General features: G+C 36.8%; 2 protein-coding genes across 10 annotated transcripts in view; both read left to right on the top strand.

Moving 5' to 3' along the window:
- The window catches only part of LOC105320216 (mucin-2), a 34,181-nt gene that overhangs the window by 1,973 nt on the left and 12,386 nt on the right, over positions 1–19,822 (top strand). For 8 of the 9 annotated variants that reach the window (XM_066068447.1, XM_066068432.1, XM_066068423.1 and 5 more), the window contains exon 1: positions 18,015–19,732. In XM_066068447.1, the coding sequence (XP_065924519.1) occupies positions 18,019–19,732 (1,714 nt within the window). In that variant the 5' untranslated portion in view covers positions 18,015–18,018. Of the gene's footprint in view, positions 1–13,053; positions 13,173–13,260; positions 13,320–13,934; positions 14,081–14,747; positions 14,973–15,066; positions 15,178–18,014; positions 19,733–19,822 lie in introns of those variants that run through there. The other variant, XM_066068461.1, reaches the window with a different exon arrangement.
- LOC136273539 (uncharacterized) lies at positions 15,186–18,012 on the top strand (the record flags this gene model as incomplete). The annotated part of the gene is made up of 2 exons (XM_066078104.1): positions 15,186–16,356; positions 16,688–18,012. Coding segments are annotated over exons 1-2 (2,145 nt in total), but the record flags the coding sequence as incomplete, so codon positions are not given.

Raw genomic sequence — 19,822 nt, 5'->3', positions numbered from 1 at the left:
AACCAAGGGTAAGCCTCTCTCTGGCATCTGTCCTCATTCAGGCGTCTGACAGCTGACAGTCCAGGGGCAGGGGACTAGTCAAAGATCTCGGTCCATCAAAGAAGAGGAGTACTTCCGCTACCAGAATATTCGCACACTTCAATTATGCGACTTTTGTAAGGACATTCGAGGTCATAGAAGAATATTAGCAATCAGAATATTTGCAGTCAGCAATTAGCAATCAGCTAGTAATATAAGTATATTTATTCATTTATTTCGATCTCAAAACCACTGGACAATGTCCCAATATATAATTAGTACTTTATACTGATATGTGAGTAAAAATACACGTATAAAGATCAACTCCGACAAGATCTAGATGAGCTTGTTATGGTATGATATCTCGTCCATGCTTATTCACGTTTGCTTTATAATTGGTGACCATATTACATTCTCTACTAAAGTATATTTACCCACAGTATTGATCAATTGTCATACAGCAATGAATCAAGATTTGTACTGGCCATTTTTACTAGTAAACAGCAGACCTATTGAGCTGGGTGTACTTGGGAAGTAGGGTGTTTCCTGCCAATGTGGGCAAGGTCCTGACAAGACCTCTTTGTGCCCGCTCTCTCGCCCCCTGCTACTTGTCTCTCGGTGACTAAGACCGGACACATTCGACCACATTGTATGACAACGACCAGCGGCACATGTAATTGGGGCGAGAATATACGTTCCTGATGGATTGTTCTACATGTCTTAGCATTCAATTGTTTTGGAGATTTGGTAGCGGTAGAGTCTCGAACTTACGATATAATTAGTTGGATGGATAAATGGATAGATAAAAGATTTTGAGAGAGAGAGAGAGAGAGAGAGAGAGAGAGAGAGGGGGGGGGAGGCGGGAGGGTTATGCACATTTCTTTGAGTTTCGTTCAATCTCAATCCCCAGGTTTTGATATTTATCTATCTTGCACCGAATTGCATCGTTAGGGAGGCTTGGTGGTCAACCAATTCCCCATCAGATCTACCATTCAATTTTAGAGACAATTTCTTCAGCTGTAAATCATAACTTAATGAAGAAAAAACCCTTAAATCCTAGCTTAATTTTTTAAATTATTTTTCTATATCATTATAAAGAGCTCTTCTTCTAAAGAAATCAATAAAGTCCAAACACGGCCACGACCATCTAGACCCCTTAAAATCTCAGCAGACGTAAAACCTCGTTATCACATTGTCCTTATAAGCAGACGGACAGACGGGGCATGGATACACCGATCTTTAGTTTTAATACTTGAGACACAAACAAAAAAGTTTTTAAAGGAAAGGAATTTAAATCTTATGTTAGCTATGGAAGAGAATCATAAATTTGATAGATACACCGATACATCACAACTATACACGCAACTGCCGTCAGTCGCCCGTCGATGACTACATACAGTATACAAGATTCCGCTTTATTAGACCAAACTAGTGTCATGTTGTAAATTTTGTATTTGCAGCCACGCAGTTAATTCAGAACTTTTAAAGCTACTTACATGCAATTTTTATTATTCCTTTTTATATTAAGTCATATAGTATGTCAAATTGTAAAATTTGTATCTACACTCACCCCGTTAATTCAAAATGTACAACATGACACTAGCATGTTGCTTGATAAAGAATCTGAAGTGCCATTCAATATTTTATTTACATGTAAGTATAACAGTTGCCTGATTATTTTAAGGGAGTAATGATGATGAGCCCGCACCCACAAACTTCAGTTTATTGTCATTTTTTAATTCTTGTTAATTTTTGCAAACTACAGGTCATCCCATTTATTTTTCTAGTTCAACCTGTCGGTGTCATATTGAGTAATTATATAGACTCGCCCACGACGATTTGCCCACCGTGTTTAAAAATACGCGGAACTGGTTTGAGAGGCGCGGCCCGCGACTTCGCAGAACTAAATCCGACTCAGGCAGCTCATTTGTTGAATTCCAACAATATCCAGAACGGTCTTGTGTTGAAAGTTGACTATCTTACATAACAACGGATGAAAAGTTAGACCCCGGTCCTTTAACTTAGTGAAAGGAGGACTTAGTCCATAAGTATCGCTTGTTGTGGAGAAGACGCCGGACATTGAACGATCTTGTTCCAAACAGAGCGCCAATCGGCCTCGGACCGCTGTACTTTAAATGGTTCAAAATTTAAAAGTTTTTAAAAACAATCTGTCTGAGTGATCCTAGTTTCCATTTTTATCAAACTTCATAGACAAATCAATTTACAAAATCACGTGATAGCAAGCATTATGATAAATACGCGTACGCTGTAATATGATAATCATACAGAAGAGAGAACAGCGGGAGAACCCCTGCTGGTCATCGTGTTCATTATAATAATCCCAAATACAAAAGTCATGTCTTGCGAACTTAAGACTGCTGCGATGTCTTATAAGTAAATGTCACTGTTTTCTACTAACCACGTCTTGTTTTTGAAAAATCTTGCATCTTGCAATTAAATTGTCCTCTCTTTAAAGTTGCATAACAGTAATCCATCATCTGTGACGACTTGTGTGTTTTTATTAGATCTGGCCATTAAGGTGTCCTTCGCTAGCTGTCAGGCCACTCTGCAGCACATTCTGCACGATGCTTTAATTTTCATTTATAAATGAGTTAACTGGGGACAGATCTTGTAAATTCGAGTTGTACTTTGTTTTTAAGCTGTTATGCAAATCTGAACACTGAAAAAGACGTGTAGGTATTTTGAAACATTACAATCAGCGGCGGTTGAAGGTGTTTGTCTGTTAGCTTCACAAACGTTCTGTCAAATAAGCTGCACTGTCCTTCTATTTCTAATATATACCGTTCGTTATGGAAGCTAGTGTAGCTAGTGTCCCTCTGTTTGTCAGTTATATAACCATTATATTACTCCTCCGTTTGATAGGCTACAATGTCCAATTATTGTCAAATAAGAAATACTGTTCGTATGGTTGTCGAGGAAGTTTCTTTTGTCCGTTTGACAAATAAGCTGTAATATTTGTTTCTAAGATCCTCAGTCTGTTTAATCAATTTAATGCACTGTATGTTTATCAAATGTGCTACTGTTTGTACGGCTGTTGATGACACTGTCCGTAAGTTTGTCATGCAGGTTACACAACTGAGTCTGTGAAATAAGATTTCTATCCGTATGTTGTTATATAAGCTATACTGTTTCACTTTTGTCAACTACTTTGGATCTGTCTGTTTGTTTCCTAGTTGTACATGAAGCTTTTCCGTAAAGCTAAGCCAATAACCGACCAGACCTCGTAATATGTAACAAATAAATATTTAAATACAAAAGTATTAACAATCAATCCCTAAAATATGATGTAACACAGTTGATTTTATAGCGTTGGAGTAAGAAACAGATTCTTGAAGTTGGTTCACATATTATATGTATTGTGATGAAAACTGATACGATTCTAAACAGTTCATCATAAAAGGCGAGAGTCAAATGAAGAAACCGTGCAGCGAGATGTGTAGCTCTGGTCCGCAGTGTGACGTCAGGGACACCGCCGGGGGACCCTGGTGATGAGTAGCTGCCAGCTACTGCTCTATTTACCTAGATTTGTGAATGGATTTAAACCCCCAGACGTGAATGAACACAGAATACCTGTTCTGAAAAGATTTCATTGACGTTCACTGTGTCAGTGGTTCAGGAAGCTATACAGACCTGTTTGTGATAATTCAGTACACACTATTCATATCTGAAATGTGTGGATTATAGTTATGAAAGGTTATTTAATGTATAGACTTGAAAAAAATAAGTAACCACGTAATAATCTTTCAAGTAAAACGAAGCATAAGATAATATATATAGAATTCAATAAGGAAAGACAAACTATCTACCATTAACCAACGAGTTGGAGGAGCTATTATGTCAGGTGTGCCCATTGAATGATTCGTTATGAAACATCACTTGATAGATTGAAATTGAGGAATTAGTAACATGTAACATCAGTAGGTTTTTAGCTTACCTGAGCTTTAGGCTCGTGATATCTTGACTGATGGCGCCCATCTACCGGTATCTGTATGTCCGTCTGTAAACTACTCAAACCTCGACTTCTTCGGAATTTCAATCAAAATTACTGAAATAAAGCGAAAACGGGTTGGCTCTTATGGAAATCTTCAGTTTTCTAGACTGGTTTTATGATGTGAACTGAAGTATCATGATATTCTCTATGTTTTAAATCTGTATAAAACTGTACCATCTAAATCATGCTGCACCATTAGTGTTGCAGTGAACTTATTAGGACTACAGTGTATTCGGGCTCAATATGAAACATCTTTCATTCAATATGCTGTACGTAATGCTAACATCTTGATGTAAAGTGTGTTTAAGTTTGTTCAACCTTGACCATCGAGGCATTATGACGGGGCTATATAAGTGGTGCTAATTTTTATAAAAAAAATATTCAAGTATTGGCAAAATGTAAACCAAATGTCATTTATACACTTTGGGCTAAAAACTTATAAATAATTAGGAAGTCTTTCTTCTTATATGATGGTGATTAGAATGCACTATTAGGCTGTTGCAGTGGCCCTATCCGGACACAATGGCTAGGTCACATGACATGTGTTATCCACACTTAGACTGGCCACATGGCAACTTTAATTAAATTTTGTTAGGACAGGCATATAGAAGTTGTCAGATAGGAAAATACAAGAATGAAAATTGTATAATAAAACAACAAAGATGCAAATACATGTATAAGGACAAATCTAAACTTTACGAATACAATCTTGATTCAATGTTAATGAATTATCAGGAAATACTTAAAATTAATTTATGTGATTTAAGTTCTGCAGTCAAAGATGTCGGTTACTCTGATATCATTGTCTGATTTTATTAAGATCTTGGAACTTAATGTAGTTTGCTAATGGATAACAATAATCAAACCAATGTAGGGTTTTAACTTAAACAAATATAATTTAGGACTGAACAATCAATGTTCATTACTTTTAAATACATGTATTAGTTTTTAATAAGGCCAATATTTTTATGCCTCTTGATAACAGTGTTATCTGTTTTTATTTAATCTTTGCATATATGAAACATCATACTTTTGGAGTGCTTTATTTACAGTCGGATTGTCTGATTGTGAACAGCTGTCTAATAGTGTGTTACTTAGTAATTTATTAGAAATAATACATGTATATGTTTTAAAGTTTTACACACCAGTCCTTTTAAATATGATGGGGAGGAGTGTAGTGAATATTACCATCGGGTTCGGAATTCCATAAATAACAACATAAATATATATCCATTGTAAACAAAGTTCAGTTGTTACCTGTACCTTGCCCGAGTTGGACGTAGATTTTATCCGTCAGACTTTAGAGGTTTTTAACAACTCATAACTCATATTTGTGAGTATCATTGACAAATATATACCGTCACAACAATGGTGTCAGAAGTGTTTGTATATGTCTGATTATTTTTCAGATTAAATACCCCGCACATTAGTTCGTGCAAATATATACCGTCACAACAATAGCAAAATTATAAATTATCAATGGTCACATGACCTTTATGTTTATTTTCTGACTTGTGTACTAAAGTTCTAGTGACTTTAGTTACTCTCTACCCTGGTATAACGATTTTCTGGAGATCGTGGGAAAATACACACTCAAAAAGGACACGCTGTGAGACTCCTGATTTCACTGTATTTGAATCCAGTTTTATCGAGGACGTGTAATTAGGGGGCGGAGAGGGGTGCTTCCTTACGTACACAGACCGTGTATGATGAAGTGTTGCTTATTTTACAACCGGTCTCTAATGATTCACCATCATTGTTACTCGTGATTATACATGTATCGCTATTTATGACATACCTAAAATACCTTCAAGTCTAGCTGCTAAGCCCTTTCATCTTATAATGTTTTAATAAAAAATCTAGTATTTCATTTCAATTTAGAATGGCTAAGCTTATATAAATAATGTATACAATATTACATTGCTTCTAGAAGAATATTTTCTTCTTCCAGTATATTATCAAATTCTTCCAATTATTTGATAGCAACATACTTACAATTCAGACCAGTCATAGGCAAAAAAATTGATGCTTGCTTTGATTGGCAACACGTGCCTACAGCCATCAGAGACAATTCACGAGTTTGTTTATAATCGAAGAGCTCAGTCAGCCAGGCACGGCCGTACGTCGGCGACCAGTATATCATTATCGACGGGAACTGTGTAATACTAGGTACCACAACACCGCATACGGTTACCTGGAAGGACCTAGTTTACACCAGACGCTCCGTACAGAACTATTTTATGAGAAAAGGTGAATATTATTGCTGGTAGTGATCGATTCGGCATTCCAGTTCTATGGACATTTGTAGTCCCCGATCATCAGCAGTCACTAACCACAGTTGAGTGACTCTCACTACTAACCATAAACTCTCTCCATCTCAACATAGAGCATTGGTCTTAATAATTCTTAAACCTTTCATTGTTTTAATCCATTTTTGCAATAAAAGGACGAAACATTTTTAAGTGCTGGCAGATATTGCTTAAAATAGCAAGTATATGTATGACAGTCCCCTTCTTTAACGATTGCCCGTGCTCTTTGATAACCTTTACAAAGAATATGGACGCATTCTTTTATGTTGTGTCATATATTGGAATCCAATTACACATGTTCTATGTGAAGAATCCATATTACGGCTTTGATCGACGGCCCTATACATTGTCTCTCCATTTTGAAAGTTTTATAAGTTTGTTTCTAAATATTCAAATTGCGGTTAAGCCTATGAGGATGATTAAGTTGTCATTTCAGATTTAAAGTTTATCAGCAAGGAGCACTTAGGACAACATTTTCATTCGTACAATTTTTCTGTTATAAATTAGAATTTTATTTGACTTATCATCTGATTAAGGAATTCTGTTAAAAAAGATATAAGATTATATCATCTTTTGTGTACAAATTCATAAAATGTCTGTCATATTTTGGGTTTCGGGAAAGCTTTGTAACGAGAAGAAAATTCCCAAAAAACGTCTGTTGACAAGATTGACAAACGATCAACACAACCATAAATCCAGGACGTGTCATTGTCATAATGAGTCGATTACACGCCGGCTACCTCTGGCGGACGGTGGCAATGTACATCACAGCTTTCGGCGGACCGGGGACGACCGGGGGGGGGGGGGGGGGGGGTGGTACCATCTTTGCTAGCCAAAGGCTTTTGATCCGCTCCTCTGGGATAGTTAATCCTTTGCTAGTGAAGATGATACAGTACATGAAACCACTTATGCTGTATGCGTGTCTAGACAGAAATAATGCTGATTTGTGATCGCTCTAATCACGTTTATGATCAGTGTGAGTGTGTCCGATTTGTTAATTAGTTCATTCTTTATTTCTTTATGCTTAAAATACAGAGGTTGATGTTTTACAGGAGACCCTAGTACATACAGAAATACGACATAAAGGGAAAAAATCAAAATGACAACATCTAAAGTAACTTCAGATATTGGTTCTTAATTTCATACTTAAGTTTATATATTTGCCTAGGTTTTTTACACATATTGAAATTGTTGTTTTTTAATGTGTCCAATTTGTTACATGGTCATCAAATCATTCGTAAGGGCGACCTGGTGGTGTTCTCGTAATTGCCATCTGACTTCAGAGTCACTGAGCTTTAGAAAATCTAAGCAGTTCTACATGTACGAAAGGAAAACGACACCGACCGATTTGACTTGCTATATCACTGACAGATGTATACCAGCAATAGACAAATGGCGTAATTTTCATTAAATCGTGGGCAAATATATATAACGTTTACGATTTGTAACTCTGTGACATTTAACCAATAATGTGGGTCTGATAGATTTTTAAAACTTCAACCTCCTCTTTGATCCGGAACTATAGTTCTGTGGTATCTTTCACGGACTCACCAATTCTACCAATGAATATCGATTAGATTTTTAAATATCTTTACTTATTAATGTTTGTCTCTTGAAAACACAATCCAGCGCACGTTGACATAGCTACGTGATACAGATTCAGATGAAAAAGGATTATATGACATGGGGAGTTGTTGGTAAATAATGATGAGAGCACGGTCTTCACGGACTGACGTCGGACCTCCACACACATGTAGTAGCCTTCCTTATATGGTAGAATTGGCTGTTAATGTTGTAGAGCGCACTGACATTACGATGAGTTTTTATTTTCATTCACTACCGCTATTTCTATACACGTATTGATATTTGAAGAGAAATTCAAAGAGAGATGTAAAAACAAATGAAAATAGTAACTATAATCAGATAATTTTGTTGGTTCATGTTGAATACTACAGAAGAGATCTCTACAGCAACCGCACAAATCATTTTAGAACCATTTTAACAAGAGCTTGGACATTGGGTAATTGGTGTCAAACAGCAATGTGACGTAGGCCTGTCTATTTCATTGTAGGTGGCATTGCTTTTTGAAATCAACAAGATTTGTCTGGCTTTTGAGCTTAGACTACGCAATCTGTGTATATTTCACTCGAAACCAGCGTCATGACAATTTAAAATTTTGGTTCTCAATAATCTCTAATTTTTTTTAAAGGAACCGCCACTTTAAGTTAATCGTCCTTATTATATACCGGTAGAATAAAATAAAAAATAGTACATTTTTAACAAAATAATCGATTTAAATATTTTTAATAAATTGCATGGTAGGTTCACTTAAAAAATTAACGAGTCAGCTGTAGATATAGGGGTAGAGCTCCTCTGGCGTGTCACTAGCCACTCACAAGTCCTGACACAAGCTAGACAGTGATTCACTGTCAGTTTAGATCACCGAGTTGATTTGCTTATTCGCTTCGCAAAGAAATTTTGTGGAGGGATTTTATTTTCTAAAAGTGTCCTACATAGTCTCTCATGAAAGTTTTAAAATTCAGTGGAATGACGTGTGTAGAGTAATTTTGAGTAACGTAGTCTTACATTTGATAATAATTTATAGTTTCATGAACAGTAAACAATTTGAATGGAGCCTACCATAAGCTTAAATATTACATATACAAATGCTAACAATGCCAAATATATCGTGTAATTCAGCACACCTTTTTTTATGAACGACAGTTTATCATTTTATTTATTCAGTAAAATACATTCCATACGCGCCGTTATCGCTTTATAGATTACGATCAAGAAATCACATTCATTCATTCTATAGAATCAAACAAAATAAACCCTTCCCCCACAGCGCTCCACATACTAGACGTTATGAGGGCTTGTCATCTTATTAAGACCATATTTATTTATGTTTTTAGAATTTTGCAAAGTTGTTATTACTTGGTCGTGTCAAGGATTAGAAAATCGCTACTTACGAAGGAATATTAACTCCGAAAAATTGTTGGATTTGTAATCTTATGAAAATCACCCCCGGTTGTGGCACTTTTTATTGATTGAGAATGTGCGGATAAGCATAGTTTTGGTATTTGTAAATCAGCTTATGAAAGAACACAGTTGGAGGGGGTAACACTCTATGTATATAACTTGTACTTATGAATGACTTTTGTAACTCGACAGAGCATGTATAAACATGTTTTGTCATCATAACATATATTTTCGCACGCGATACGATGTAGATAGCTGCATATCTGTAACTTAAGAGAAAATTCGGGTGGAGGGCATGTCGGCAGCTTCAGTACAAGCTTCTCCTACCCTGCCCATATGACGGACGGTTATCTCCTGCCCCGTTTCCGGAGAAATCGGTCAGGGGGAGAGGGCTGTAAATGGGCATTATTATTGTCTGTAGAACCATGTCCCCCTCTTTTATTCTCCAAGATCTAAGCGCTATGTTTCAAAATAAAAAGACACTCATAAGTATGCTCTGTGCATTACCGGACTATTGTCCTTTCGTTAGGATTGAGTCATGGCTCGGACCACGTCGTTCTAAGGGGATTATGCTGTCGTTAGACCCCCCCCCCCCCCCGCGACATACATTAACCTGGGGTGGAGGGCTGGCCCTGGCCGTAGTACTGACACTACTACTACAAAATCATCTTACGATCAATATAATAATTCTTTTAATACAAGAGTTGATATTATGTGTTTGAAGTGCACATGGTTGATTTAAATGACACAGTTTGTACCTACCTTTAAAAAACCGGTCGTGCGAACCATTCTGGAATGTAGGGGTGATCAGCTAACTCATGGAACTACAATTGTACGTTACATGTCGTATACAGTCTACAATATGAGACATTAATGAACATGTAAACTCTTTAGATAGAGTAGGCTTTAAGACTCTCGTTTGTTCTAGATTATAGCTTACATGATTGAAACAATCATCAATATTTATTAGTGATAATGCACGGCATGTATACTAACCGTTCGAAACCCTATAAAAAATCTTCAAGAGCAGACTTGTGTACAAGAGAAGCCCAAGAGTTTCAAGTACACAGATTGGGAACCGCCGTGTCAGTGATTCAGGAGAGGCCATGTTTCAGGGATTTTCCCGACATCAGGTGGAGTAGAAGCCTCGTTGTCACTCAATGAATAGATTCTGTGTTCTCATGAGTGGGAGATACAAATTAAACAGACTGAAAATTGTCAGAAAGGGCTTCCCGCTATATTGGTGGTATGGGAGCACCTCCATATTGTGGCGTACTTCCTATCGAAATAAACAAGTATACTTCTTTTATCCCCCCCCCCCAAATTTTGTTACTAAATAACGTAGTGCAAAGGGTTAAAGAGTTATCTACCAATCTTGTAAGTCTTAAGTTCGAATCCGCTGTGGCTTTTATAATTTTTACCTTTCCGAAAAATTTTTAAATATATTTTTTTGGTCAGATATCGTAAAATTTGAAAATTCTGAATCGATGAGAGGTTTTTTTTAATATAATGCACTTTAATAATTATTTAATACCGACAGGTATCCCATAGCACCATAAGTGTCCCCTCGTCACGACCAGGCTGTGGTTTCCGTGGTACAAAATGTACACATATCATAGCTCGTTTGTATATATGCGCAGTCTAATACTAATGTCATAAAGCGTAGAAAAACTAACTACATGTGTCCCGAACGATTACACCAGTGTCTAAAAAGACGTGTTTATCAAACACGGTTTGAAATAATTTCCAAAAAGCCATTACAAGTTTCGTCAATTTTTTTTTCGCCCAAGGACCCATGTATTTATTGTGAACTTGTTCAAACATAATCCCCACCACCATCCCAGAATATTAACCAAAAGAAACCTTTTATTTCCAAAATAGAGTGCCTTTATACTAATACAGGGAAATACATGATGTGGTACCTAGACGACTAATCAAAAGACATCCGTCTTCCGCTGTCACCGAGGGTCAGTCTAAATACAGCAAAATACGAGAAAATCACACACCATTCAGCTATTGTTTCCGCTCCCTTTGATTTCAAACTTTGACGTTTATACGATCTCTAAATGACCAACGATGACCCATAAATTGATTAAGGAGTCCGCCATTTAATTGAAACTAAGACATCCGTCACCTGTGTTATGTAAAAATCGTGAAATATATGCAATAGTCGTATTCCTAAAATAGAAGAGTTTTATTTCCTTGACCTTACATGCCCTGTCCTCTGAGTGCTTTATCTACTGTTACCTGTGTTTCAGCTACAAAGCCTACATATATCTTGGAAGTGATCGCGAACCGTGTTGCATGTATCAGCAATGCATGCAATATACTTGGAATTATATAATCTGAATCTTTTGATTTTTCCAAGTTTTTAATGGAGTCAAGTTATGCATACGGTTAATAGATAGTTGTAAAATAAAATTACCTCAACTCCAATTCGGATTTTGAAAAATGAATGTCCATGTGAAATGTGAATATGCAATAAAATTGACGTCTGCTTGACAGAATGATATAAATGCAGGTGCAGGTTGAAGTTTCCATGTGCCTGGCCTGTCTGTCATGGTCATTAAAAGGTTCATTCTGTGGCCTCCTAAAATGTATGGAACAGGGAAAAACTTTTAATCTTGAGACCACAAAAATGATATAAATGAAGTCGTTTTCAATAAACACATCGTCTACCTTTACATCACTCTGATTTATGACCACTGGTTATATTAATGCAGCGTGAGTCACACAAAAAGACTAGTCTATGTAACATTATAACCCAACCCTGCAATCTCTCTCTCTCTCTCTCTCTCTCTCTCTCTCTCTCTCTCAAAAGTTGAAAGCTTGCAACTAACAAAATATAAAGCCAAATAACGCAAGACTGAATAATCTCTTGCTCTTTATTGCCGAGGAAGGTTTTCAAATAAATGTTATGTTAATTCTTATCCAAACTCAAGGATGTAATCACACAATAATGAGAGATAAGAGCTTTTTCTATCATAGCGCATTATGCCACTAATGAAGCAAGTCGCTTTCATCAACTTTAAATATATGCGAGTTCACTGTAATTCAGATTACATTTTGTCAAATGTTTCTATATAGATGAGGAAAATGTATACATAAATCGTTTCTTCATTGTAATAAAAATAAATCGTCCGTCTTTCTCCAAGTATTTGCTAATGATATCTGTATAAAACAGATAACCGTGGGAACACTAATGTTAATGTGTATCTAAAGAGTACTTCTGCTTTATCAATGGAAGACCTCAATACAAATGTTTACTCGAGGATCATGAAAGTAAACACAGCAGATAGGTCACTCTGGGTATAGATTTCTGGTCAGTATTTCTTTGACTGGTGTATGGGAACCAGTCATGTTATTGTGGGGTTTAAAGAAGAAAGCAACATCCGCGAGTTAAGTTAGAGATAACAGCAATGTTCATGTATTTTTGCTTAAAGTAAACGTGACGACATTCATATTAAAAACGAAAAACATTAGTTATATATATATATATATATATATATATATATATATATATATATATATATATATATATATATATATATATATATATATATATATATATATATATCACTAAAGAACAACCTATACATTGTAATTGGAAGGTTTTTAGAAAAAAATTTCTGCTTTCATTCAGATCAACTGATATATAGATATAAGCCTGTACCCCCTCTCTCTCTCTCTCTAATTCATTCATTCATTCATACCAATATATTTGTGTTTCAGGTCAGCAGATCTTTACAAAATTCCGGGGCGATTTCTTACTTTGGGAACTCTGGAATCCTGACTTTTTAAACACTAGCTCAGAAAACTACAAATCGTTAGAGGGCGACCTCCTGCAAGAAGTATGTATACAGCTATGCTTGGCCTCAGTTGGTGCACTAAACAAGATCACAGTGTCACAAGTCAGATAACTCTTCCTTTATGTTTCAGATCAGCGACCTTTTTTCCAATGTTCCAAATTTTAAGACGGAAGGACTTATAGGACTAAGGTAATATATATATATAATTGAATGTATTGTTGAAATGAAAAAATATATAATAACTATGCAGGTTTCCTGATAGAAAGGTTGCAGATAGTAAGAACTGTCGATTCCAATTTGTAAAACCTGTGACCCCAGGGCCAATACTGGGAACCCAAGGAGAGTTCACAGTTTAATATGGAAATAACAATAATTTAGATTCTAAATTGTTCAAATCGTAACAAATCAATAAAGAAACGCATGAGAAAAATGTTCTTTTAAAAAATAACCCAATGCAATTTGTGATATTATTACATATAAAACACCCTGGTGTAGTATTTGGCCAAAATGATTAGCAAAATAATATACGAAGAAAAAATGAAGAATCTTCTTAAACAAGATATATTTACACAAGTGATGTACCCTACTGAACTGTCAAATATATTAGTATTTGACTCCAGAAAATTTTTTGATCAGAATAATGCTGCCTGTATGTTTTGAGATTTCTAGTGAGTAGAGAGGGGGAGAGGGGGGGGGGGGGTTCAAAGTGATTTGGTATTTCTATTTCTAGTATAAAAGTTCTATATTTAAATCAGAATCTTAATATTATCACTTTTGTGTAGATCATTTTTGTTATTCTTGCAGGCAAGATGATGAATACACTGAAGCCACGATTAGTTTCGAGTTCAATGATCCTATCACGGTGGAGAGATTTCGATACACAATACAGGACGAGCTGACTACCAATAACACCTTTTACATCATCCTATCTAGCGCCAAAAATATACGCGGTAAGTGAGCGCCACCAACGTACGCGGTAACTGCACGCCACCAACATACGCGGTAACTGCACGCCACCAACATACGCGGTAACTGCACGCCACTAACACACGCGGTAACTACACGCCACTAATGTACGCGGTTTAAGAGAGCCTCCAACATACGCGGTAAGTGAGCGCCACAGATATACGCGGTAACTGAGCGCCACCAACATACATGTACGTGTTAAGTGAGCGCCATCTACATACGCGAGTAATGAGTAACACACGCGGTAACTGAGAGACTCCAGAACACATGGTCAAACCTCTAAATATTTAACTGTCAAAAGATTTTAAAATTCAGAAATTACAATGTAGGTGATAAGAGAAACATGGCCAATATGCTCACAAATTGCCAACATAATCAGCTGACATCCCCCTCCTTTGCAAAAGTGAGCTAAGTGAGTTCTCTCTGAAACTGGGGATTTGAAAGGAATTACTAGTAAACACAAACTTCTTTGTCACTAGTTTACATTACTAGTAATCAACTTTTACAAAATAACTATAGAAGAGTGTAAAATAAACTAAAAAAGAACAAAGAATATTTAAGTCAATGAGCAAAAGTTAATATTTCATTTTTTTACAGTAAAAGAAAAGGCTTTATGATCATTTTATCCTTACCACAACCTTGATATTGTAGGTATTGAGGACCTTTTAACACAAGAGCCGCTGTCTGTCTCATCCACTCTGCTACCATCCGGTACAGTGTTTTCTGGGGACCTGTTGGTGACGTCCTTATACGATGGACAATCATCCGAGGGTATACTTCCAGTATCTTCCAGTCTTGAACTATTACAGTCGTCAATGTCGGATGTCGTATACGATCCGTCTACCAGAATGCACACGTTTTCAACATCTTCTAAAGGTGAACCTGTTTGTTCCTTCAAATCACATTTGTTCACATTGCTTTCATTGCAAATTGTATTTTACAATCTTTCCTAATACTATTATGTTTACAGGGGCTACGAGTCAGATGAAATCATCATTCTACTCATCGGAATTATCGTCATCAATGGATTTCGACATTCTTCCATCTTTTACTGGTGTTGATATGACATCATCGTCTTCAGGTATCGTATTGCCCAGTGTGCACACTTCATCCTTTCTGCTATCGTCTGCTTCACCTGCTCCACTGCTCGACCTTTCTGTACTCAACTCCAGCACTTCAGCTTCCTCCTACTTCCACAGACCAACTGCCGCACTTAAAGATCCTTCCTCTTACAGCAGCTACACGCGCTCTTCTTTCAGCTCAGCCTATGTCAAAAACAGCAATGTAACCTATAGCTTTTCATCTGAATATTCAAAAAATGAAGACGTACAACTCAGCCCTTCAGCAACAGAGAGTGCATTTCAATCACTAGCAACTGTCAATAATAGTTTTGCTTTAGATAATTTTAATAACATTGCTAGCAGCTTTCTTTCTGAGTTTATGACTAACAATGTACACAATGAGTATAAAACATCGTACCTGATACCAAATAGTCCAATTTCGGCGACGGAAACGTTTCATAACGTTGGAGTTGAACTCATTTCTTCCAATTGGCATGACAATGCACACAGCAAACTTCCCTCCTCTGTCACAGAGAGGGGAACGATAGGAGACAATCTCAATACAATCTCTCCGCCGTCCTCTCTAGGTTTTGGACTTAAAAATGAAGAAAATTTGATAGTGACGAACACAGTTGATTCGATGAATTCTGTATTTCAATCGAGTATGCCTTACCTGGCACAACACAGTTCTACAGAAGAGACGTCAATATTACAAACTGGGATGGTACAACATTTGGAAAGTGTAGTTCAAACTTTGGCGTCGAACATCTCGTCCACTATTCCGCTTCCACAGAGAGCGCTGTCTATTGAACTGTCAACTGAAGCTCCCAGAAACGCTTTAACAACTATGCAAATGTCTGATCACAAGCCATCATTAATATCATTAGATTTATTTAGCACCGTAGTTTCACATACATCGAAAGAGGATGCTTTATCACATACTAGAGGATCGGCGGTCTTCAGCCCCCAAATAACTACAAATACGTTGGTGGGAGAGGGTGAGGTTCCTTTCAATGCTGATATTTTTGGAGACACACAACTGGAAGATTTACTAAATGCCATTTTGTCTGAGAGGCAACAATCAGAATCCTCAAGTCTAATATCTGACAACATAATTAGAAACAAAACAACAAAAACAACTAGTGGTCTTGTTCCCATTTCAACGCAGCTTGAAATGTCAGAGTACATCCATTCAAAAGGTATACAATTAGCAAAATATAATCCCTCTGTTATCCTTTCATTTTCAGAAATACTAAGTAGATCTATGTAAAACAGCCATTTATTAATTGTAGTTTCCCTTGTACAAATAATACTCCTCTGTTTTTTCCGTTAGTGAAATTGTAAGATTTCAAATGTTACTTTGCTTTATTAATACGCCTTATAAATAAATTGGGACGCACAAGTGGCAAAGCTTAGCTTTTTACAAAGCTTTAAAAAATTCTGGTTTAGAAAATTCAAACTTTTTCATTTTTGGTGTTTTTATTTATGCATTTAGGTGTTCTTTATCGGTTTTTGTTTTATTTTATACAGTTGATGGTATACTTACAAGCACACGCTTACCTTCTACCACTATGGACAGGCTGGCATCAGTCACTCCCAGGCTGACACTAGGCACCACAGATTCCACCCTGTCTCTCCCTGTCTCCATGCTTACTCCCGACTCTATCCCTGCCACAGCAACACCTCATCTATCCGATTCGCATCATCTAATCCCCACTACAAAAGAAATGGTCACACAATTTTATCCAACACTGCCAGTTTCATCCACTGAACCATCATCTTCCTCTTTGAATGGCATTGATCCCATTTCACATTCTATCTCAGCCATAATGTCGTCACACATTGCAGAAGCTTCAAATTCAATATTATCCAAGACCTTTGAAGAGTCAGAATTTTTTCAGCCAAGTATAGTTATATCGACATCCATTATTTTGTCGGAGAACAAAAGTTCTTTATCTTCTAATGAAATTATATCATCTCCAAGTTCAGCATTTCATCAAATGAATTCAACATCATTAGAAGTACTAGATTCCTCGAAAGACCAGCTGAGTACTTTATTTGGTGTGTCCTCAATACTGCTTGCAGCAATGACGAATTCTAGCGAAATGTTTTATACAACGTCTCTGAACCCGGCAAGCAGTCAAACCCAGAGTAAAAACTGGCTGTCATCCAAATCATACAATTTTCCATCTTCCGTATTGGTCTCAAACAGAAAATCGAAGTTTGAAACATCTGAAGCAACAGAATTGACTTCTTCAGTTGAGGATCATGTAACGTCCTATTCCATGATGCAAACACACAGTAGTCAAGCTGTATTAGAGTATTCTACCTCTTTTATTGCTCAAAATTCACCAATTCATTCATTAAAAGATGTATCTTCTAAAGAAGTCACCACCAGCAACATACTAAGCCCCATTTTCTCAGAAGACGGAGAGGGTAGTATGTATACAAGCATGTCTTCTAAAGTTTATCCAAGCAGAACATCCACAGATCTGCAACAATCAAAAGTATCACAGTTCACTTCGTCGATAGAGTTTGTTGAGAGTAGTTCAAATTCAACTCTACAACCTAGCTCCCATGTGGCTATACTGTCTTCTAGTAATGTTATAAGAACGGAACCATTGACATCAACTCTCCCCTTGTCGACGACATTCTTATCGCCATCAGTTACGGGTGTACAGTCGTCACCCTCTGCCTTTACCAGATCATCTGTAGATTCTCAATCAGTGGTTCTGTCATCGGGTGTAATAAATCAACAAAACACGGATAAGGTAGTGTATGTCTCCAGCAGTATCTCCTCATTTTCAACTGATTTCTTGCCTGAAACTGAAACCTCTAAGAGTTCTGGATACTCAACGGAAATGAAGATTTCTACAAATATAGAAATCAAGCCCAGCTCGGAGTTTTTTTCTTCAATGTCGACTTCAGCTCCTCTAGACTCAAGAATTGATTCCCATGCTCAATCATTGTCCAGATCGGAAATAACAAGCAGAATCTCAGATTTTTCAATTGTAACTCATCCACCTTTGAAATCAACAATAATTTCCTCATCGAAATCTGATTTTGAACTAGAAAGTCAGCAGGTGTCTATATCCAAGGAAAATTTTCTGTCCTCGTTACAAGATATTTCAACTACAAAGAGCTCATTAACTTTGAACTTTGCAAGATCAACATCGGTCCTATTTTCTGTTTCAGAAGAGTCTAAATTGTCTCCAATTAGCGCATTCGATACAGATGAGATAGAAAGTACTTTGTCAAAAGTCCAACATAAAACTAGTTTTGTTACTGACCTCTTCGAGCCTTCATCATCAGTTCAAACACAGTCCACACATATTTTAGGAACTTCCTATTTTTCAAGCCACCGTGAGCAATATACGCTCTCCGTGCGGGACGAAATTTCAACCATGGTTTCATCGTTATATTTCCCCGATTCATCTGTATTGTCGTCAATAGAACCTCCAACAGACCAAACTTCAACGAAAATTATTCCATCTAGGTCTTCTATCATCGAAACAAGACCATCTTTAAATGTATCAGAAATCGTTTTCTCTTCAACAATGAAACTTACGTTAAATTCTCCAAGTCTAACTACTAATGATTTTAAAACCGAAGAAATTGGATCTAAGACTGCAACGACCGAAGTTCAGTCTACAGCAGGGTCAATATTGTTGACACCAGAGGTACTTGATTCAACAGCTTCCTTAGATATATTAGATTCATCATATTTGAGGAGCTTTTCATCAATGAAAAGCAGCATTTTACAACCAAAAGAATCTACAAGTATTATGTCATCTAAAAGAATGGAGGAAACGTACCGTGAAAGCAGCTCGTTTACATTTGTGTTACAGTCGGTGATGACAAGCAGTCCATCTTCTTTTGTTGTTCCGTCTGATTCTATGTATAGTTCAGCTGAATCTAACGGTTTCGTCTCCGACTATCCTTTGAAAGTCTCGTTGAGTTCAGAAGACATTTTGTCATCGAGTAGCCAGTATGACAAATCTGTAACGCACTCCCCGGGTTTTGTTGATACAACTACTCTTTTCTCAGATATCTTGGGTTCAGTAAGCACATCATTTTCCGTAAAGGATGTCCAGAGTTTTGCCACAACAAGTACAGCAGACGGCACTGAGTTATCGTCCATGACTCAATCGACATTTATTTCATCGAAGAGATCCTCTGACATCAGTGAGCACTTTATTTCTCCATCACACATATCGACGACTGATTTCCAGAGTGAAACCTCAAGCATGTTATCAAAAACAATATCAAGTATGACAAAAGAAAGCCAACTGTTGAGCTCTTATACACAGATTTCGGATGTTACTACAGTTTTATCATCAAATACGGAACCATCTATATTAGCTTCCGTAACATCAGCGGGTTATGTTTCTCGATCAGCTTCTCTTCTCCTTACAACATCATTGCCACCGACAGTTAGTGCTACCTCCTCAGAAATAGAACTGCATTTATCGTCGCTCACATCGAGTGAAGTTTCATCAATGAAGTCGACGGACTCGATAACAGAAACAAAGATGTTTTCACTAACACGCTCTCGTTTATCGAGTGATTTCACTGGTGTGTTTGTTTTTCTACTTAATTCTTCTGCACAATTTTGTTTTTGTGTTGTTGTTGTTTTGGTTTTTTTAATCAAATTTTGATATTTAT

The sequence above is a fragment of the Magallana gigas genome, chromosome 1, assembly GCF_963853765.1.
Source record: "Magallana gigas chromosome 1, xbMagGiga1.1, whole genome shotgun sequence".
NCBI classification, from domain to species: Eukaryota; Metazoa; Mollusca; class Bivalvia; order Ostreida; family Ostreidae; genus Magallana; species Magallana gigas.
Note: the sequence above shows the minus strand (reverse complement) of the source record. Positions and strands in the feature narration are given on the sequence as shown.